The sequence below is a fragment of the Trachypithecus francoisi genome, unplaced genomic scaffold, assembly GCF_009764315.1.
Source record: "Trachypithecus francoisi isolate TF-2019V2 unplaced genomic scaffold, Tfra_2.0 Lachesis_group5, whole genome shotgun sequence".
In the NCBI taxonomy this organism is placed as follows: Eukaryota; Metazoa; Chordata; class Mammalia; order Primates; family Cercopithecidae; genus Trachypithecus; species Trachypithecus francoisi.
Window position 1 is genome coordinate 121477697 of NW_022681470.1, and position 23868 is coordinate 121501564.

Sequence of the window (23868 nt, forward strand, 5' to 3'; positions counted from 1 at the left end):
CTACTCGGGAGGCTGAGGCATGAGAATCACTTGAACCTGGGAGGTGGAGGTTACAGTGAGCCAAGATCGTGCCATTGTACTCCAGTCTAGGCAACATAGTGAGACTCAGTGAAAAAGAAAGAAAGGAAGGGAGGGAGGGAGGGAAGGAGGGAGGAAGGATGGACACAAAAAGTCAAAAAAAAAACTCATAAAAATTCATCATCATTAGTTATTAGAGAAACACAAGTCAAAACCACAATGAGGTACTACTTTACACCTATTAGAATGGCTATTTAAAAAAACAACAACAAAATATTAAGTGCTGGTGAAGATGTGAAGAAACAGGAACCCTTGTACTTTGCTGGTGGAGATGTAAAATGGTCCAGTTGCTGTGAAAAACAGTTTGATGGTTCCTTAAAAAGTTAAACATAGAATTATCATATGACCCAGCAATTCCACTCCTAAATACATACCCAAAAGGAATGAAAATAGGGACTCAAACAGATACTTGTGTATCTACCGAAGCATTACTCATTGTTCTTTTCAGTATTATTCACAATAGCCAAAAGGTGGAAACAACCTAAGTGTCCATCAACACATGGATGAATCAACAAAATGTGCTATGTGCATACAATAGAATGTTATTCAGCCATAGAAAGGAATACAGTTCTGACACATGTTACAACGTGAATAAATCTTGAAAACATTTTGCTAAGTGCCAGACCTAAAAGGACAAATGTATGATTCTACTTACATGAAATATTTAAAATAGGCAAATTCATAGAGCCAGAAAGTGAATCAGAGGTTACTAGGGGCTGTGAGTAAGGGAGAATGGGGATTATTACTTAACAGTTACAAAGTTTTTGTTTAAAGTGCTAAAAACATTTTAGAAATGGATAGTGGTCATTGTTGCACAACATTGTAAAAGTAATGACAAAGAAGTGTACACTAAAAATAGTTAAGATGGCAAATTTTGTTATATGTATATACTTTACCACAGGTCTAAAAAATTAGAATTGAAATATACCAAAAAACCATTAAATAATATACTTTAAACACATAAATTATATGGCTCATGAATTATCTCAATAGAACTGTTTTTAAAAACTACATAAAATTAGTCACTGCTGGACTAATCAATAAAGCAAATAAAATAGTTGTTTACATTAGTAAAAAAATGATTCTTCTAAAGTTCTAACAGTAACAGATTTATAAAACTTACTCTTACTCTCAAATTATTATAAATGCAAGAAACTATTTTATATTTACAGAATCAACCAGAAGATATGAATTATGATACAGATTAAAATAAAATGGTTTTATTACTAGACTTAAAATGTCTTAAGAAAAATTTTAAAATATTGAAATGTTCTTCATACTAGGCCATTCCACAATGCAAGAGTGCAAATGTGTAGTTACCAATATATATACGCAAACTAAATAAACTGCATTGATTAAAAACAAAAAACCTAGATACCTACTGCTCTCTTTGTAGACTAATAAAATGCAGGCCATTATCTTCAAAAGTTCAGCAACAACCACTGCTGTTGAAGATAGATAACGAGGTCCTTCTTCTTTTAAAGTTCTAGAATAACGCATTGTTAGAACCAAACTGGTAGTCTGAAAGACCAAAATTCCCAGGGAAAGGTATTTTAGGTTGGCGGACATTGTTTTATCTTCATTTGCCTGAAAAACAAAAAAAAGGGGCAAATAAATAAGATAAAAACATATGAAAATTAGTATATTAAAAAACACCAAGAGGGAGAAGGGAGAGGGCCTGCAGGTCTCTCCTCCACCTGCCACCAAAAAGAATAAATAAAAAAAAGAAAACAAACAAACCAAAAGACTTCTTGTTCCAGACAAGATGGAATAAGCACACGCCACCTTATTCTTTCTGCTAATTACAACAGAAAACCTTGAATTGGAAACAAAAAGCAACTACTGACTCTGAAAGGTGAAGAAAATAAGGTAAATTGGCTAGAGACATCAGATCTTGAGGGATGACTCAGCAGTGAATTCCCTAGAGATTTTTTTTGCTACAGATGTAACCTACTTTGGGTGCTTCAGCAGCCCACAACCTGAAACTGCTCAAAGGCATAGAACAACAACAACAACAAAAGCCCCAAGAAAAACATACTTTCTCTAACCAAAGGCCTGAGAAGGCAAGAGTATTTCAGAACAAAATCTTTTCAACTGGTTACTGTGTAATCAGCAAGAAAGAACTAACTGACTATCCTCATCTTGAACCAATGAGAGCAGAGGTGGTGGCCCTTCCCCCTCCCACTAGGGGTTAGAGCCACAGAAACTGTGGGACAGAGCCCTGCTGACCACTGCTGCCCTATAGAAGGCAAATGTTTGCAAGGAAGCAGTACATTTCCTCCCTCCCCAGTGGCTGTCCATTAACATAGAAGATTTAAATAGGAAAGAGTCTCACAATATAATATGCAAAAAGTTCAGGAAACAATCCAAAGTAAGTATATTTATTATACCAACAAAGAAAAAAGGTCTCAGCTTGCATGAGTAAGGACAACCAACAGACAACAATGCGGAGATGACACAGTTGTTGCAATGGTCAGAAAAGAATTTCAAGCAAGCTATCTTAAAAATGCAGCAACAAGCAATTATGAAGACTTAAAATAATTTTAGACTCATATAGTTTAAAAAATAGTACAAGAGTTCACATGTACCCCTCACCCAGCTTCCCCCAATAATACTAATTCAAAATCCCTATATTTTCCCTAAAGCAATTCAGTATTACTCCTGGAGACTCACTTTAAATATTAAGACATATATAAGTTAAAAAGTAAAAGGACAAAAAAAGACACATCATGAGAAAAATAACTAAAAAAATTAAAGAAACTTTATTAATATCAGTCAAAATGGGTTACATAAGATTTATTTTTGGAATCAAAGAAGGCCATTTCATCATGATAAAAGCGTCAATACGTTAGAATAATATAATCATTTTAAATATATATGTGCCAAATAACATACTTTCAAAATACATAATGCAAAAACTAACATAACTAAAGGGGAAAACAGGTAAATGCAGTCATAATTAAAGATTTTTACCCTACCTTTCTCAGTAATTAATAAAATAACAACAAAAAAGAAAACCCGGTAAGAATACAGAAAATCTGAATACTATCAACCACCATTACCGTGGTAGACATAAAAATGATCTACCTGGCCAAGCGCAGTGGCTCACACCTGTAATCCCAGCACTTTGGGAGGCTGAGGCAGGTGGACCATGAGGTCAAGAGATCAAGACAATCCTGGCCAACATAGTGAAATCTCGTCTCTACTAAAAATACAAAAATTAGCTGGGCATGGTGGCATGCAACTGTAACTGTAGTCCCAGTTGCTTGGGAGGCTGAGGCAGAAGAATAGCTTGAACTTGGGAGGCGGAGGTTGCAGTGAGCCGAGATCACGCCACTGCACTCCAGCCTGGCGGCAGAGCAAGACTCCATCTCAGAAAAAAAGAAAGAAATCTACAAGATCTTACTTGAATTCAAGGAAGGACAATGCAGAGTGTGTAATACCTGACTGCTTTCCTAGTGAAGATCACATCCTTTGTCATAGATTTAACTGAAGATTCAATTCAATTCTGAACAAAATCTCTGCAGGCTTTTTTGGTAAACAAACAGACAACAAAAACCAAGCAAGCTTATTTTAAAATCATATGGAAATACAAAGGACCTAGACCACCAAAACAATTTTGAAAAAGAAAAACAAAATTAAAAGCCTTAAGCTACCAAACTTCCAGACTTACTATAAAACTACAGTAATCAAAACTGGTGGCTGGGCGTGGTGGCTCACACCTGTAATCTCGGCACTTTGGGAGGCCAAGGCAGGCAGATCACGAGGTCAGGAGTTCGAGATCAGCCTGGCCAACATAGTGAAAGCTCGTCTCTACTAAAAATACAAAAAATTAGCCGGGTGTGGTGGCGGGCGCCTGTAATCCCAGCTACTCAGGAAGCTGAGGCAGGAGAATTGATTGAACCTGGGAGGCGGAGGTTGCAGTGAACTGAGATTGCGCCACTGCACTCCCGCCTGGGCAACAGAGCGAGACACCGTCTCAAAACAGAAAAATAAAATCTGGTATTGGCATGAGGACAGAAGCATAGATCAATGGAACAGAATATAGTCCAGATTTAGATCCATATGTCTCATGAGCTTAGGCTGCTATAACAAAGTATCATAGACTGGGTGGCTTATAAACACAGCAATTTATTTCTCACAGTTCTGCAGGCTGGAAGTCCAAGATCAGAGTGCTGGCATCACTGGGTTCTAGTGAGGCCTCTCTTCTGGGTTCACAGATGTCTGTCTTCTCATTGTATCCTCACATGGCAGAAAATAGAGTTCTCTGGGGTCTCTTTTTATAAAGGCACTAATCTCATTCATAAGGGCTCCACTTTCATGACCTAATTACCTCCCATAGGCCCTACTTCTTAACAACATCATACTGAGAGTTAGGATTTCAACATGTGAATTTGGGGAGGCAGGGGACAGAGGGAAGAGCACAAATATTCAGTCTATTAAACCACACATAAATATTGTCAAACAATATTTGACAATGGTACAAAAAAAAGGGACAGTCTTTTCAACAAATAGTTCTGGACTGGAATAATGAGATATATGTATTTTTATTTATTTATTTATTTTTATTTATTTATTTTTGAGACGGAGTCTCGCTCTGTCACCAGGCCAGAGTGCAGTGGTACGATCTCAGCTCACTGCAACCTCTGACTCCCTGGTTCAGGCAAATCTCTTGTCTCAGCCTCCCAAGTAGCTGAGATTACAAGCACACACCACCATGCCCAGCTAGTTTTTGTATTTTTAGTAGAGACGGGGTTTCACCATGTTGGCCAGGATGGTCTTGATCTCCTGACCTAATGATCCGCCTGCCTCAGTCTCCCAAAGTGTGGGGATTACAGGCATGAGCCACTGTGCCCTGCCAGATATATGCATTTTTTTAAAAATAGCTCTCTACCCCTAACTTTCTCATACCAAATATTAACTAGAAATGGATTATATAGCCATTACAAAAGCTGAAACTATAAATATTCAATAAGAAAGAAAAGGAAAAACTGTAATCATGTAGAGACAGGCCAAGAGTTCTTAGGATACAAAAAGCACAAACCATAAATGAAAAGAATTGATAAATTGGACACATTAAAATTTAAAAATGGGCCAGGTACAGTGGCTCACACCTGTGATCCCAGCACTTTGAGAGGCTGAGGCAGAAGCATCACTTGAGCCCAGAAGTTCAAGACCAGCCTGGACAACAAAGTGAGACCCCAGTTCTACAAAAAATTAGCTAGGCATGGTGGCATGCACCTGTGGTCCCAGCATGCAAGAGGCTGAGGCAGGAGGATCAATTGAGCCCAGAAGGTCAGGGCTGCAGTGAGCCATGTTCATGCCACCAACACTCCAGCCTGGGTGACAGAGCAAGACTCTGCCTCAATAAAATAAAACAACAATAAATCAAAGACTGCTCTTCCAAAGATATTATAAAATAACATGAAAGGCAAACTACATTATGGGAGAAAATATTCTCAATACATGGATCTGACAATATATCCAGAATATATACAGAACTTTAATAATACAATAAATCAAAGACTGACAATCCAATTTAAAAATAGGCAAAAGATATTTTACCAGCCGGGCGCAGTGGCTCAAGCCTGTAATCCCAGCACTTTGGGAGGCCAAGGTGGGTGGATCACCTGAGGTTAGGAGTTCAAGAGCTGCCTGGCCAACATGATGAAATCCCATCTCTACTAAAATACAAAAATTAGCTGGGCATGCTCGCGGGTGCCTGTAATCCCAACTATTCGGGAGGCTGAGGCAGGAGAATCGCTTGAACCCAGCAGATGGAGGCTGCAGGGAGCCAAGATTGCACCATTGTACTCCAGTGTGGGCAACAAGAGTAACATTCCATCTCAAAAAAAAAAAAAAAAGAAAGATATTTTATCAATAAAGACAAATGAGTGATTAATAGGTATAGGAAAAGGTGTTCAACATCACAGTCATTAGAGAAATACAAATTCAGACCACAATGAGATACCACTATGTACCTATTAGACTGGCTAAATTTTAAAAACTGATACAACTAAGAATTAAAGGGGATTTAGAGCAAACAGCCCTCAACATTGCTAGTGAAAACTGTAAAATGGTACAACCATTTTGAAAAAGTTTATTAATTCCTTATTAAAAGAAAACAGCACTTTGGGGGGCTGAGGCTGAAGGATCACTTAAGGCCAGGAGTTTGAGAGCAGCCTGGGCAACATATTGAGACCCCACCTCTACAAAAAATAAAAAAATTAGCTGGGTTTGGTGCTACAAGCATGTAGTCCCAGTTACTCAGGAGGCTGAGGTAGGAGGATGGTTTGAGCCTAGGAGGTTTGAGGTTATAGTGAGCTACGATTGAACTGCTGTATTCTAGCCTGAGCAACAGAGCAAGACCCTCTCAAATAAAAACAAAAAGAGGATAGGAGAGAGGACAGAAGGGGAGGGGAGAGGAGGGGAAGCCGAGGGGAGAGGGAACCAAGGCGAGAAAGAGAGGTAAGAAACGGAAGGTAGGAAAGGAAAGGAAGAAAGGGAAGGAGGGGAGGGGAGGGAAAGGGAGAGGGGGGTAGGAGAGGGGAGGGAAGAGGAGAGGAGGGGAGGGACAAAAGCAAGGGAAGGAAGAGAAGAAAGAAAATGGTAACATAATCTTTTCATATGACCTGGCAATTCCACTCTTAGATGTACCCAAGAAATTTGAAATTACATGTTCACAACAATATTTGTACATGAATATTTACAGGAGCTTTATTTGTAACATCAGAAATGAAATACTCCAAATGCCCATCAATATTTTAATAAATGATCCTATGTGGTATATCCATACAATGGAATAATGCTCAGCTATAAAAAGGAATAAAATACTGCCACACTAAACACCCCAAAAAAGTAAAAAAACATACTAAGCCAAAAAATTTAAACAAAACAGTATACTGCATACTTTATCTTTCCATTTATATAAAATTCTAGAAAAGGCAAAATTAAACTACACTGACAAATGCAAATTTATGGTTACCTATAGACAGGGCTGGGGCTGAGGGCTGACTGCAAAGGGACAGCAAAGAATTTTTGGTAGTGGCAGGCCAGGCGCGGTGGCTCAAGCCTGTAATCCCAGCACTTTGGGAGGCCGAGATGGGCGGATCATGAGGTCAGGAGATCGAGACCATCCTGGCTAACACGGTGAAACCCCGTCTCTACTAAAAATACAAAAAACTAGCCGGGCGAGGTGGCAGGCGCCTGTAGTCTCAGCTACTCCGGAGGCTGAGGCAGGAGAATGGCATAAACCCGGGAGGCAGAGCTTGCAGTGAGCTGAGATCCGGCCACTGCACTCCAGCCTGGGCGACAGAGCGAGACTCCGTCTCAAAAAAAAAAAAAAGAATTTTTGGTAGTGGTAGAAATACTGCGTGGTGGTTATATGATTGAATTTATTTATCAGAATTCACTGAATTGTAGATTTTTTTTTTTTAATCTACAATTCATGAGTACAATGGTTCATTTTATTCAATGGGTACATTTACTGTATGTAAATTACAACTCAATAAAGTTGATTTTAAAAAAAAGGAAGGAAGGAAGGAAGGAAGGAAGGAAGGAAGGAAGGAAGGAAGGAAGGAAAGAAGGAAGGGGGGAAAGAATACATCCTTGTAGGTAAATCCTAAAATCAGTATTACTACAGACTTATTTCCAGTGGCTCACCAATGTATAGTCTGTATACTTTTTCAGTCTGTGTATAAAGCTTATCATTCTGAGACAGTATCTGTATTTTGCTGATATGTCTCCAGCCACTAAAAGTCCTAAAAAACTAAATGTTTAGTCAATGTTTTAAAACAGTACTAAAATTCATATACAGGCTGGGTGTAGTGGCTCATGTCTGTAATCCCAGCACTTTGGGAGGCTGAGGTGAGCAGATCACTTGAGGCCAGGAGTTCGAGCCAAGCCTGGTAAACGTGGCGTAACCCCGTCTCTACTAAAAATACAAAAATTAGCCAGGCATGGTGGCACACACCTGTAATCCCAGCTACTCAGGAAGCTGAGGCCACAAGAATTTCTTGAACCCGGGAGGCAGAGGTTGCAGTAAGCCAAAATCCCACCACTACACTCCAGCCTGGGCAACAGAGCAAGACTCTGTCTCAAAAATAAATACATAAATAAATAAATAATAAAATAAAATAAAATTCACATACATTTTAGACTACCTAGTATCTTAGATATTCTACAAGTCAATTTTCCTTCTATTATAAAAACAAGGGCTAAATTCCTAAGTTATGATTTTTAGAGTAAGCTATATTTACATTTTACTCTGCATTTTATACTATACTCCCTTAGTAACAATATCAGTCTACTAGAGGTTAATGACATAAGAGAGTATATATGAAAACACACAAGTTACAAAGTGCAATGCAAATATGTCACATTATACACTGGTCAGAGACAAGTATTAGGGTAAAAAACAAACATTTTAAGGTTTTTCCAAGTAAATCAACAGAAAAAATTAAATACATACAGAAATGCTGAGTTCAGTTGAAATTTTTTGTCCATTATCTTCCATAATGCCGAAACTTTAAAACTATAACCTATTATTACAAGCTAAATAATGACAAATAAAATTCATCACAATTGACTTTACTTTTTACACTGGTATTTGTACATATTCTTTTCTAACTATCTCAGAAGTAGATACAGTACTCAAGAAGAAAAGCAACAATATCTTGTACTTGAAATCCATAATAATCTTGTGGACAACTCAAAAACATTTTTTATGTAAGTGAAAGAAATGAGTAGAAAGTAATTTACACTACAGATACAATAAACTCAATTTTTATGAAAGAAACAATAGCCTCCCCTAAATTAGTTCCCTCTTAAGTGCTTAAGAAAAGCAAAATCTTGCTCAGTAATATTTAACCAACTCTTTATAACTTACAGGCTCCTATCACATTCTAAGTTAAACAACTTCTCATTGTTTCTCCTTTTCTTTCTTCCTCAAGGTGTCAGGTAACTGTTTACTAAGAAAATATCACCTGTACGTAAGTTACAGTAGTATCCATTTTAACTTGTTCTTTCATAGGCTGCCAAATTTCCATTCCTAGATTCAAATAAAAACAAGAGTATTCAGATATTTCTTTATCTATACACATATAAAACCTATTTGCATTCTAATATTTAGAATAAAAATCGTTCAGCACTATTGTACTCTTTACAGAAATGCATTGATTTGGAAAACAAAACTACTTAATATCTCTTAAGATCTCCTTTCAATGTGTGCTGCCATATAAAAATGGACTTACTCCTTCCCACCCTACTATTTCCCCACAATCTCATGCAATTCTGCTCTACCTCATTCTGTTACGGTCACTTCCCACCACTTACAACAGTTAAAGATATTCTACAAAGAACAGAGACTTCTGTAAAAGCCAGGTAGGGTCTACAGGCACTAATCATTAGTAAAGATTCAAAACTAAGAAGATTGGGGATAGAAGTTAAAAAAAAATACAATTATAAACAACTCTCCAGATGGAAATCAGCCATCAAATATTTAATTAATACGTATATATATATAAACACTTAAATAAAGCTGGAATATATATATTCTGAGATGGAAGCTTGCTCTGTTGCCCAGGCTGGAGTGCAATGGTGTGATCTCAGCTCATTGCAACCTCTGCCTCCTGGGTTCAAGCGATTCTCCTCCCTCAGTCTCCCGACTAGCTGGGATTACAGACTTTCACCACCATGCCTGGCTAATTTTTGTATTTCTACTAGAGATGGGATTTCACCATGTTGACCAGGGCGGTCTTGAACTCCTGACCTCAGGTGATTCACCCACCTCGGCCCCTCAAAGTGCTGCGATTACAGATGTGAGTCACTGCACCCGTTCTGGAAAAATATTTTTAAAAAGAAGAGGATGCTGGGCACCGTGACTCACGCCTATAATCCCAGCACTTTGGGAAGCCAAGGTGGGCGGATCACGAGATGGAGGAGATTGAGACCATCCTGGCTAACACGGTGAAACCCCATCTCTACTAAAAATACAAAATATCAGCCGGGCGCGGTGGTGGGCTCCTGTAGTCCCAACTACTCGGGAGGTTGAGGCAGGAGAATGGCGTGAACCCAGGAGGCAGAGCTTGCAGTGAGCCCAGATCATGCCGCTGCACTCCAGCCTGGGCGACAGAGCGAGACTCCGTCTCAAAAAAAAAAAAAGAAATAAAAGAAAAGGAGAATACAGATACACAAGAGAAGAATGCAATATGAAGATGAAGCAGAGAGAGATTTGATGATGCTGTCCTTGAATATTAGAGTGATGCAGGCACAAGCAAAGGAATACTGGCAGCTGCCAGAAGCTGGAAGAGGAAAGGAATGGATGCTCTCCCAGAGGAACCAGATGGAGTGAGGCCTTGCTGACAATTAGATTTCAACTCAGTTCTATTAATTTTGGATTTCTGGTCTCCAGAACTCTGAGAGAATAAATTGCTGTTGTTTTAAGCCATAAAATTTGTGATAATTTGTTACAGCAACCACAAGAAATTAACATGAGGATCTAGGTCTGTATTTTTAAAATGTAATTGTTTCCAATTCTATGTCTTTTTTTTTCTTCCCCAATGGAATGCTTCATGAATTTGTGTCGCATCCTTGAGCAAGGGCCATGCTAATCTTCTCCATAACCTTCAAATTTTAGTATATGTGCTGCCAAAGGGAGCACTCTGTCTATTCAAGCAGAAAGCATTAAATATGTTTTAGAGAAAGATTGGATGAAATTAAGGTGCTATATTTTTAAAAATTAATTATTAGGAAAACTGGTTTACTGAAGAGTAGGTAGAACAATTCCTTACACACAGTATGTACTTGATAAATACTTTTTAAAATATATTCTGGACTTAGTAACAACAAAGATACTAAATGAATGAGAAACTACTCTAGTAATCTTCTCATAGAAAACTGACCCATTCACTTTTTGTTCACAAAACTAAATGTTTAACAGTAACATTTCCATAGAAAAAACAAGAACTTGGCCAGTGTTACAAAGCAATTCTTCTACTACCACTTAGTTTGGAAAACATCAATTTGTTTTATTATTTTATTTTATATTTTTTGAGACAGGATCTCACTCTGTTCCCCAGGCTGGAGTGCAGTGGTATGATCATGGCTCACTGCTGCCTCTACCTCCTGGGCTCGAGCTATCCTCCCACCTCAGCCTCCTGAGTAGCTAGAACCACAGGCATGTGCCACCACACCTAGGTAAAAAAAAATTTTTATTTGTAAATATGAGGTCTCCCTGTGTTGCCCAGGCTGGTCTCAGGCTCAGGCCATCCTCCTGCCTCAGCTTCCCACAGTGCTGGGATTACAGGTATGAGCCACCCCGCCTGGCCTCTTTGCTGTTTTAAAAGACATAGGTAGGTGTGGGTAGGGGGGAAAAAAGGACATAAAAGGCAAAACGGTACAGACTGTCACTATTTTCATTAGTATGTTTGTTTTTATAACTCGAAATATTAGTAACATATAATCAGATATAAAGCTTATAAGCTAGAGAAAAAAATTCCCAATTTTAGGCTCTCTGTCCATACTAGACTATTCAAGTTGACTCCTTTAAACATAATTTATTGCTCAATCTCAGATATTAGGTGTGAGACACCGTGGCTGGCCCTTGTATGACTACATTCCTTCTTGTGTGACAGAGTAAGATCCTATCTTAAATAAATAAAGCATAGAAGGGTAATTGAGAACAATGTTTAGCTATTTAATTCAGCCTGAGGATAAACCTGAATGGTGAGGGCCTTAAAATAGTTTTCTTTGTAGCACACATAAATGATTTTTTAAAAATTTAATGTGAAGATAATTTAACTGAAACAACATAGAATGAGCAATTTTTATGGATTTGTGGTCTGACAAACTGTTAAACATTCTTTTTTTCCCCAACTTTTATTTTAGATTGAAGGTAAGAGGTAGGTATGCACGTCTGTTACATGGGTAAATTGTGTGTCATGGGGGTTTGGTGTATAGATAATTTTGTCACCCAGGTAATCAGCATAATGTCCAATAGGTAATTTTTCAATCCTTACCCCCCTCCAACCCTGCACCCTTAAATAGACCTGAATGTCTACTGTGTCCCCTTCTTTGTGTCCATAGGTACTCAATGTTTAGCTCCTACTTATAACTGAGAACATGCAGTATTTGGTTTTCTGTTCCTGCATTAATTTGTTTAGAATAATGGCCTTCAGCTCCATCCATGTTGCTGCAAAGGCCATGGTCTCATTGTTTTATAGCTGCATAGTATTCCAGGGTGTATATGTACCGCATTTTTACGTCCAGTTCACCACTGATGGGCATCTAGATTGATTCTATGTCTTTGCTATTGTGAATAGTGCTGTGATAAACTTACAGTGCATGTGCCTTTACAGTAGAACAACTTGTCTTCCTTTGTTGTCAAAGCTTTTCAAACTTTAAAAAATTCTAGCTGCTTATATTTAAATAATTAATGTTAGATTACCACTTTCCCTTGAGAACAAGATTCCAATATTCGAATCCAATGCTGTTAAGTTTTGTTTTTTTAAACAACACCTTTTCTAAACATGAAATTGCAACCAGTTCCTGGTAAACCTACAGTCTTAGAAGTTTACACATACTATAAGCTTAAGCTACAGAGAATATAAATATATATTAATTATGTTTGTTCTACATTTACTGTTCAAGTCTCATGTCACTCTGCCTAACTGAAGAGGGCAAGCTTCAGACGCTCTCAACTCTAATCTAGGTTCCATATAGCAGATGTCTTAATAAGACGTAGGCCTGATCACATCTCTTCCGTTTTTGTTTTTTGGGGGTTTTTTTGAGACCAAGTCTGACTCTGTCACCCAGGCTGGAGTGCAGTGCTGTGATCGCGGCTCGCTGCAGCCTCAACCTACCGGGCTCAGGCAATCCTTCTGCCTCAGCCTCCCAAGTAGCTGGACCTACAAGCGCATGCTACCACAACCAGATAATATTTTTATTTTTTGTAGAGCTGGGGTCTTGCTTCATTGCCCATGCTGGTCTCAAACTCCTGCCCTCAAGTGATCCTCTCACCTAGGCCTCCCAAAGTGCTGGGATTACAGGCATGAGTCACTGTCCCTTGCCCTGTTTGTAAAGTTAAACTGACTTCTTACAAAATAGAGGATAGAGTCCAAACTCCTTCACATAAAAGAGCCCTCATAATCTGGTCCCAACCTACATTTCCTGCCGTAAACTATTACATGTCTCAATCTTGTTCTTTCATGCATTCACTGAACAAATATTCCTCTTTTTAAACACCTCTTCTCCCTTCTGTATTTGCAGAACCTCTACATATCTTACAGGACTCAAAATACAAGTTTCAGTGAAGTTTCATATGTCTTCCAAGCAGACTGAATCCTTCCCTCTACTATACTCTCATGCCATTTTGCGTATACCTTTTATAATAGCACTCATAAATTTTATCAGACCAATTTATTGACAAATGATATACATTTCCTTCTTCTATTCACTGTATTTCCTGCTTCTCCATACCAGCACCTGTCATATATTAAGCATTTACTCTATGTTGAATTTATAAAACAATAAATAAAATCCACAATATTTGTTGGGGGAGAATGATCTCTTCATAACTCTGTGTAATAACATAAAAGACAAATGCAGGGGCTGGACATGGTGGCTCAGGTCTGCAATTCCAGCACTTTGGGAGGCTGAGGTGGGCGGATCAGTTGAGCCCAGAAGTCTGAGACCAACCTGGGCAACATGGTGAAAGCTGTCTCTACAAAAAATACAAAAATTAGCCAGGTGTGGTGGCACATGCCAGCAGTTCCACCTACTCAGGAGGCTAAAGTGGGAGATCACTTGAGCCAGGGCGGTAGAAGTTGCAGTGAGCTGAGATCCTGCCTCTGTACTCCAGCCAAGGTGACAGTGAGACCCTGTCTCAAAAAAAAAAAAAAAAAAAAAAAAAGAACAATGCAGGTCAAAATTGGTTTGCATTAAATGTTTTCTAATAACTGTATTTCATGAGAGAAGTAAAAATAGTAAAAGAATCTTGAATACCTACAGTATATCAGGCATTGTGGTAGGTGATTTACAGGCATTATCTCATTTAGATCTCATTTAATCTGTAAAAGGAGGTATTCATTTTACAGATTAAGAAACACAGGTTCTGATATATTAAGTGTATGACTTGTCTTGCAGAACTTGTCAGAGCTCAGACATGAACCGTGATTTATTTCAGTCAAAACCCATAGTCTTTGCAGTAAAGCCTATGTTTAAGCATGTCTACGGACTGATCACACCGGTAATCTCAGCACTTTCAGAGGCCATGGTGGGAGGATCGCTTGAGGCCAGGAGTTCAAGACCAGCCAAGCCAACATAATAAGACTTCATCTCTACAAAAAATTATTTAAAAAACAAAAAAGCACATCCAAGTATTAGAGGGTCAGTCACCATAGTATATAAAAGTATGCCTTTGGTCTCAGACTGAGTTCACATTCTGTCTCTACAACTTAATAAGTACAGCAAATTATTTAATCTCTCTGTCCCTCCTTTCCCTTATCTATAAAATGGTGATAAATAATAGTATGTATTTTGTAGGGTGGTTATGATTAAGGAATATAAATCAAATAAAGTGATTATTATACTACAATGCCTTATTCATTGAATACCTTTATAAAACCTACTCATGAGGCCGGGCGCGGTGGCTCAAGCCTGTAGTCCCAGCACTTTGGGAGGCTGAGACGGGCGGATCACGAGGTCACAAGATCAAGACCATCCTGGCTAACACGGTGAAACTCCATCTCTACTAAAAAATACAAAAAAATTAGCCGGGCGAGGTGGCGGGCGCCTGTAGTCCCAGCTACTCGTTAGGCTGAGGCAAGAGAATGGCGTGAACCCGGGAGGCGGAGCTTGCAGTGAGCTGAGATCCGGCCACTGCACTCCAGCCTGGGCGACAGAGCGAGACTCTGTATTTAAAAAAAAAAAAAAAAAAACCTACTCATGATAGAAAATACTATTAGAAATGCTGTTTGAAATTGGTTTTAGGCCGGGCGCGGTGGCTCAAGCCTGTAATCCCAGCACTTTGGGAGGCCGAGACGGGCGGATCACGAGGTCAGGAGATCGAGACCATCCTGGCTAACACGGTGAAACCCCGTCTCTACTAAAAATTACAAAAAACTAGCCGGGCGAGGTGGTGGGCGCCTGTAGTCCAGCTACTCGGGAGGCTGAGGCGGGAGAATGGCGTAAACCCGGGAGCGGAGCTTGCAGTGAGCTGAGATCCGGCACTGCACTCCAGCCTGGGCGACAGAGCGAGACTCCGTCTCAAAAAAAAAAAAAAAAAAAAAAAAAAAAAGAAATTGGTTTTATAGCATATATGAATTTAGAAAAAACTTCTTACATAACTTTTACAGAAAAAACTAGGCTCTGGGTAGATATAAAGTCCTATGTAGATACTTTGTGGAATGAGCTTGTTTCTTAGCATTTTATCTCACATAACCTCAAAGTTTCAGCTTCATTTTTTTTTTTTTTTTAAGATGAAGTCTCGCTCTGTTGCCCAGACTGGAGTGCAATGGTGCGATCTCGGCTCACTGCAACCTCTACCTCCCGGGTTCAAGCAATTCTCCTGCCTCAGCCTCCTGAGTAGCTGGGACTACAGGCGTCCACCACCATGCCCAGCTAATTTTTTGTATTTTTAGTAGAGACGGGGTTTCACCATGCTGGTCAGGCTGGTCTCAAATTCCTGACCTTGAGATCCGCCTGCCTCGGCCTCCCAAAGTGCTGGGATTACAGGCATGAGCCACCATGCCCGGCCCAGTTTCAGTTTCATCTTAATTCTAATTTCTACTATGCTTTGTGACCTAGCATACCTTTTCAATCAAACTTCTTATCTCTCTAAGTACAGCAACGTATCTTAAACTGGGTCTTTGGTTTCATTTTAGATAGTATCTCCAATATGGATGATAAACTAGAAAGAGTTCTGGTCAGGCAATCTGAATAGCGAAGCTAAGCAGCATTGTACCTTCTAAAGTCATTTTTACACTTATATATAAAACACACTCAGATTTATATAACAAGATACATTAAAGAAACAATGATTAAAAATATATAACCACTACACTCCTTCATTAATAGAGAGAATTAAGTTGAACATACTTAAGAATACATTGCTTTTGTGAGGATTAAAATCTAATGTTAAGCTACCAATTCATATTCACCTGAATCTTATTTAATAATAAATTTATACTCATGAATGACATTATTAACTGTCAGTCTGATGATGTTCAAGCTATTTCAGTTACCCAGACAGGTCTATAACTTACTCTAAATATCTGGCACTTACAGACACACACACACACACACACACACACACAAATCCACAGTTGATTAACATCAAAAAGAAACTTCACTCTCTATACTTCTCAGGAAAGGAAAAGCTCAAAAGTTATACTTCATGGCTACTGAACAAGTTTAGGCTTTCAAATGAGATTCTTTCCATTGATTCTATAACTTATCCAATTACTCGTTCAACATGTTGAATTTCTACTGAGTAAAAGGCACATGTTTCAGGACACAAATTATATCAATTTCAAATATAATTGAGGCAGCCTAAGGAGTGTATGTAAGACCCAGGGCAAACTATTTGGTCTGTCTGAACTTTAATATTCTTATCTATAAAATAGTGGTGATAATAACTATGCTACCCCAACGATTTATTACTAGGATCAAATGAGGTACTAAAACATGGAACAGAAAAGCATTTTCACATATTAAATCCACAGTAAGTTTCTATAACAACTCAAGAGCTCATCTTGTCTCCAGGAGCACAATGAGAGACTGTTTCAATACATGATTAATGTAACAAATATTTAAGAGTCTAACACATTATGATGTGTTCAAGTACTAAAGTGCTTTAAAAATGTAGTAAGTACAGGCTGGGTGCGGTGGTTCATGCCTGTAATTCTGGCACTTTAGGAGGTGAGGTGGGTGGATCACTTGAGGCCAGGAGTTTGAAACCAGCCTGGCCAACATAGCAAAACCCCGTCTCTACTAAAAATACAAAAATTAGCCAGGCATGGTAATGCACGCCTGTACTGTAGTCCCAGCTACTTGAGAGACTGAGGCAGAAGAATCTCTTAAACCTGGGAGGCAGAGGTGGCAGTGAGGTGACAGGGTGGTACCACTGCACTCCAGCCTGAGTGATAGAGCAAGACTCCATCTCAAAAAAAAAAAAAGTAGTAAGCACAAATGCTTTCCTTAGGAAGCTTACATTATAATAGGGATAATAGAACTCTCAAATAACCATAGTACAATGCAAATTTAACAAGTATTATAAGATTTATAAAGCCCAGCACACATGAAGAAAAAAAATGGGCTGGGCATGGTGGCTCACGCCTGTAATCCCAACACTTTGGGAGGTCAAGGCAAGTGGATCACCTGAGGTCAGGAGTTCAAGACCAGCCTGGCCAACATGGTGAAACCCCGTCTCAAATAAAAATACAAAATAATTAGCTGGGCATGGTGGTGGGCACTTGTAATCCCAGCTACTTTGGGAGGCTGAGGCAGGAGAATTGCCTGAATCCGGGAAGCGGAGGTTGCAGGGAGCCAAGATCACACCATTGCACTCCAGCCTGGGCAACAAGCGCAAAACTCTGTCTCAAAAGAAGAGAAAAAGAAAAAGAAAAAAAGAATGAACTGGATTTGGCAGATTTCAGAAAGCTGCATAAGAAAGAGGTGGCATTTAAGGAATTGAAGAATAAGTAGAATTTCTACAAAGACAGCAAGGAAGGCCTTCCTTGTTTCTTCTTTGTAGGAAGAAAGGATAAAAGCAAAGACCAAGGCAGATAGGCATATAGCATGTTCAGAAACTGGACGTCTAATTAACTACTACAGTTTGGCTAAAAAAATAGGATATATGGAAAACAGTAATATTTGTTTAACAGAATAAAAGGAAAAAAGAATTAAAGGATCATATTGATTTTACTGGAGCCATAGTCAGACTCAAATTTTGAAGGAAAAATTTGAAGCCTCCCTAAATAATACAAAGTGTATTAAATGCCTCCCTAAATAATTTACATTTTATTCTGAAGCCGATCGAGAATCACTGCGTATTTCTGAGGAAGGAATAACCAAAAAAAGAAAGGCATAAGATCTTTGGCTTTAAAAGTAATTTGGAGGCAAGTAACTGGAAGGGCGCCAGGCTGAGGACAAGTCCAGTTTGGAAGTTACTGCTCTAAGCGCAAGTAAGAAGAGGAAAGCCGAGCATATTTAGCAGAGAGGTAGTGGGAATGAAAAAGGGGAGAACTAAATTTGAGATGCTGAAGAGATAGAATCAACAGTTGGGAGGAAAGTCAGCATCAGAAATTTTACGTTTACAAGTCATTCCCTTGAAACACCCTGAGTTTACCAGTGAAAGTGAATAAGAACACCAAGTAAGAAACTGCACCAAATTTCACCTTTAACTACTAAAGCCGAATGTTGATTTCAAAAACAAAAAGGCTTCATTTTCAAATACTGTATTTAAGAGAACATAATAAAAGATCGTCTTTTACTATAAAGCAACGCACCCACACACCTGTTCTGATGAGAATTTCACCCCGCCTCAAACAGTCCTTGTGTTCTTACTAGCCTTACCAAGAGCAGCCTTTCCATTTCTTTAAGTTCCTGCGGCTTCTTGAGCTCCAGGTGCTGGTCGGGTGCATCTGTGCCTACCACAGGGCTCAACACCGAGTGAGAGCTCATGGGATGTTCACTGAAGGGACGTGACCCCAGCCGGGCCCACCCGTCACTAGCTCCGCACGCCCCAGGCGCTGAGGCACACACTGCCGTCTTCATTCGCTTGACACACCCCTCTCCTTGGGCCTTTTTTCCTCCTCCACCCAGCACATTCCGCACGTCGTCCGTCGGAGTTACAACGTGTCACCTCATCTGCTCCCAACCCTACTTAGCTAGCACTTGTTTCAGGTCTTCGATACCGTCCCCTTCACCTCTACAGACTTCACATCAGCCCCCTCGCATGCCTCCTCTTCCTCCTCCTCCTCCAGGAGCTGCCCGGGCCACCCCGCAGCCGCTGGCCTCCTGGCTCCTGCACCTCCCCAGGTGCGCTGAGGACTCACCTCCCGCGCAGCTCGACCCGCTGAGCCCACCACCGGGAGCCGCGGTTCAGCTCCGCCGGGCGCCTCAGGCTGCCGAGTCCGCTGGGTCCAACGCGACCGCTGACCCGCAGCGCCGCCGTCTCCTGTCGCCGTAGCCACCGCCAGCTCGGTGCAGCCCAGGCGTTTCCGGGTTCCCGCGGTCCCGTCCCCCAAATGCTCCGGCTTCCGCCTCGGCTCTGGCAAATGCCGTTCCCGGCTCGGCTCTGGCATCCCCAGCTTGGCACTTGGCAGCTCCGTCCCTAAGGCGACGCACCTGGGCTGCCCTGCTGGCAGCCCCTGGTTCCTGCTTCACCGTCGCGTGGAGGCCTGGGGCACTGCTTTCTGCTACACCTCTCTTGGGAGCGCGAGACAGATGGAGTTTCACTCGTCGAGGGCCTCTGCGGGACTGCCTGTTTGCAGAGGGTGCCAAGGTGTCCACTGCGAAAGAAAGGGCAAAGTCCTTTGGGGCAAAGAACCCTGAGAGGAACGGGGAGATGGATTTTGAAAGCAAACGAACCGGCTCCTAAAAGTGACTGTCACTGACCTGAAAACAAACCAGATTAGCTATGGCAAAGGCTGCCAATCAACCAGTGGTCTGCAAGAAGGCTTGTTCTTCCACTTCTCCCACCCTGACTGAGATCTTGAGACTGAGGGAAACCCAGAGCTATACCACCAATGGGCCTGGTGTCATCAATCAGGAGAGGAAAAAGAAAGCTGGGACCAGAGGATTGCAGAGTTATAAGGGACCTACCCCTTCCTGGCTGCATGGATTACAGCATTACCTCTTAAAAGTCTTCCATAGCTGTGTTGGAAACCCTCTAACCACTGCAGCCCATTCAGGTGATGAACAGGCTGAAATCAGTACTTCAGGTTCAGCTGGGTTATCAAATAAGCGAACAGGATTATCTCTTTTTGTTAACTCAGTGCTGCTATAAATTCAGCCTATGTCTCTATATTGCAAATGATTAAAACCATGTCCAAGAGAGACATACTTAGAAAAAAAGTGAGATTGAAGAAAAATAAATAACTGTGTTAGAGTAGAATAACTGGCTTTAAAATTTTCTGCAATACAATCTTGAGAAAATTCCTGGACAGTAAAATACATATTAGATCTTAATATATGTCCAGTTTTTTTGAAACCAAAATGTGCCTGTTAGATGATGAAAACAGCATGCCTCGTTTTATTGTGATTTGCTTTGTTGCTCTTCACAAACATTGCTTTTCTTTGCTTTTTTGTTTGTTTGTTTTTACAAATTGAAGGTTTGTGGTAACCTTGCCTCAAGCACGTCTATTGGTGCTATTTTTCCAACAGCATGTGCTCACTTTGTGTCTCTGTGTCACATAATATTCAATAATTTTTGCAATATTTAAATTTGTTCATCATTGTATCTGGTATAGTGCTTTGTGATCAATGATCTTTGATGTTACTATGGTAATTGTTTTGGGGTGCTGTTATGGTTTGGCTGTGTCCCCACCCAAATCTCAAATTTAATTGTATCTCCCAGAATTCCCACGTGTTGAGGGAGAGACCTAGGGGGAGATAATTGAATCATGAGGGCCAGTCTTTCCTGTGCTATTCTCATGATAGTGAGTAAGTCTCATGAAATCCGATGGGTTTATCAGGGGTTTCCACTATTGCTTCTTCATTTTTCTCTTGCTGCAGCCATGTAAGAAGTACCTTTCACCTCCCGCCATGATTCTGAGGCCTCCCCAGCCATGTGGAATTGTAGGTCCTATTAAACCTCTTTTTCTTCCCAGTCTCGGGTATGTCTTTATCAGCACCATGAAAATGGACTAATACAGGTGCCATGTACTGCACTCATATAGGAAGGCAAACTTAATTGATAAATGTTATGTGTATTCTGACTACTCCAACAACTGCCCATTTCCCCACCCTTCTCCCCCTTGGACCTCCCTATTTCCCAATACACAGCAATATTGAAATTAGGCCAATTATTAACCCTACAATGACTTTGAAGGAAATAAAAATATTTCACCCCAAAATATACTTCTTTGACATATTTTGAGATGACTGCTTAGAGGGCCTGCAATCAGAAGTAGCCTTTGCATGCCAGATGTGGCGGCTCACACTTGTAATCCCAAGACTTTGGGAGGCTGAAGCTGGCGGATCGCTTGAGCCCAGGAGATTGCGACCAGCCTGAGCAACATATTGAGACCCCATCACTACAAAAAACAAAAATTTAAATATGTGCCAGTCATAATGGTACATGCCTTTAGTCCTAGCTACTCATGAGGGAGGCTGAGGTGGGATGATCGCTTGATCCCAGGAGTTCAAGGCCACATTAAGCCATGATCATGTTACTGTACTCCAGCCGGGCTGATAGAGCCAGACCCTGTCTCAAAAAAAGAAAAGTAGCCCAGTAGCCCTGCAAAACTGTCTCTTGTAGGACAGATTTGCATCTGTTGAGAATCTGCATTAATGTAGCCAGGCTTTCTCTGAGGCCCTTGCTTGTCCAGATCTAGGAAAGATTAACTGAGATTCTGACACCTTTAGGTCTGAAAGATACTTCCATCATCTGTTCTCTCTGCGGGCTGCTACCCACCTTTGCTAGTCAGACCTCTGCTTCTCTCCCTCCTGTAACTTGTTTTGCCACTATAACCTGATTTACCACCATAATCTACTTTTGGCCATGCTTGAAACTCTCATTCTTTCTAAAGATGGTATATACCTGTGTGTACTATGTGGGGGATAAGAGTAATCACCCTGTGATTTCTCCTCATGCACACCAATAAATTTCTATGCCTTTTTTCTTTTTTTTTTTTTTTTTTTTTTTTTTTTTGGAGTTAGGGTCTTGCTCTAGAAGGAGTGCAGTCGCATGATCATGGCTCACTGTAGCCTTGACCTCCAAGGCTTCAGTGATCCTTCTGCCTCAGCCTCCCGCTTAAGCAACCCTCCTGCCTCAGCCTCCTGAGTAGCTGGGACTTTAGGCACATGCCACCATACCTGGCTAATTTTTTTTTTTACTTTTTGTAGAGATGGGTTCCCACTATTTTGTGCAGGCTGGTCTCAAACTCCTGAGCTCCAATGATCTTCTTGCCTCAGCCTGCAGTATTGGGATTACAGGCACGAGCCACTGTGCCCAGCCTGCCTCTTCTGTTATTAATCTGACTTTTGTCGGTTGATTATTCAGCCAACCTTCAGAGGGTGAAGGGGAAGCTACAAAAGCTCCCCAGGGCAAGAATGTCAGCTGAGCCTGAACTGCAAGTCTGGACATCCAACAATTCAAGTCAGTACCCAAGGTCTGCAGCTCTTTTCATAAGAACAATCCTATTACCCTTGAGGGATTTGCCTATATTTTCTCATTTAACTCTCACAGCAGCCTTATAAAGTAAGCGTTAGTATCATATTGTACAGAAAGAGAAACTGAGGTTTACAGACAGATAACTTGCTGAAATCCCCACATCTACTGAAAAATAAGCTGGGATTTAAATCCTTATTTGTCTCCCTTTAAAGTCCATATTTTAAAACATGACGCTTAGCTGCCATAGGAAGAAAAAAATGAGACAGAAGAGAAAGTTGGCAGACAGCAAAAGTAGCAATAGAGATAAGAATTATCAGTGAAGAAAAGAGATGAACATGAAGAAAGAGAGAAAAACAGCAATCTGGGACACTGGCCCGGAGGACTAGCTTTGGCTTCTCTATCATAGCAGATCTTACAGGTGAAATTTTGGCACCATGAAGACAGACAAATGAGAACAAGATATTAGTCTAAAGGCAGCCAGGGCCAAATAGGACTATGTATCTCAATGGTACCTAATTAGAATTGTCAGATAAAATACAGAGGCCTTCACCTGGTGCGGTGGCTCACGCCGGTAATCCCAACACTTTGGGAGGCCGAGGCGGGCAGATCACCTGAGTTTGGGAGTTCGAGACCAGCCTAACCAACATGGAGAAACCCCATCTCTATTAAAAATACAAAGGCCGGGCGCGGTGGCTCAAGCCTGTAATCCCAGCACTTTGGGAGGCCGAGACGGGCGGATCACGAGGTCAGGAGATCGAGACCATCCTGGCTAACATGATGAAACCCCGTCTCTACTAAAAAAAATACAAAACATTAGCCGGGTGAGGTGGCGGGTGCCTGTAGTCCCAGCTACTCGGGAGGCTGAGGCAGGAGAATGGCGTGAACCCGGGAGGCGGAGCTTGCAGTGAGCTGAGATCCGGCCACTGCACTCCAGCCTGGGCGACAGAGCGAGACTCCGTCTCAAAAAAAAAATAAAAATAAAAATAAAAATAAAAATACAAAAAATTAGCCGGGCGTGCTGGTGCATGCCTGTAATTCCAGCTACTTGGGAGGCTGAGGCAGGAGAATTGCTTAAACCCGGGAGGCAGAGGTTGCAGTGAGCCAAGGATCGCGCCAGTGCACTCCAGCCTGGGCAACAAGAGGGTAAACTCTGTCTAAAATAATAATAATAATAATAACAGAGGCCTTGTTAAATTTAAATTTCAAATAAGCAACGAAATATGGAATATTTGGGATATACTTTAAAAAATTCATTGATTATCAGAAATTCTAATTTAGCTGGATATCCTGTAATTTTATTTGCTAAATGTGGCAACCCTATTGAAGGCATGAATGCATTGTGATATTGTACAATAACTGGGATTGCCTATGATGCCCCAGAGAAATGAAGGCCAGATCAAATTATGTTTAGTGCAGTTGACACTGCAAACTTTATGCACACAAAGTGACATTCT

At 40.6% G+C, this 23868-nt stretch overlaps 1 protein-coding gene and 1 non-coding gene across 4 annotated transcripts in view; both read right to left on the minus strand.

Moving 5' to 3' along the window:
• Nucleotides 1-20330, minus strand: part of SLC35A3 (solute carrier family 35 member A3) — a 50181-nt gene extending 29851 nt beyond the window's left edge. The window contains exons 1-2 of one of the 3 annotated variants that reach the window (XM_033197190.1): nt 19134-20321; nt 1461-1665 (exon numbers count right to left, since the gene is read on the minus strand). In XM_033197190.1, the coding sequence (XP_033053081.1) occupies nt 1461-1665; nt 19134-19382 (454 nt within the window). In that variant the 5' untranslated portion in view covers nt 19383-20321. Of the gene's footprint in view, nt 1-1460; nt 1666-18651; nt 19062-19133 lie in introns of those variants that run through there. The other 2 variants (XM_033197191.1, XM_033197192.1) reach the window with 2 other exon arrangements.
• On the minus strand, nt 10637-10738 carry LOC117076989. Its single transcript, XR_004434593.1, has one exon. It is a non-coding gene; the product is annotated as a U6 spliceosomal RNA (small nuclear RNA).
• Nucleotides 20331-23868: the final 3538 nt, after the last annotated feature.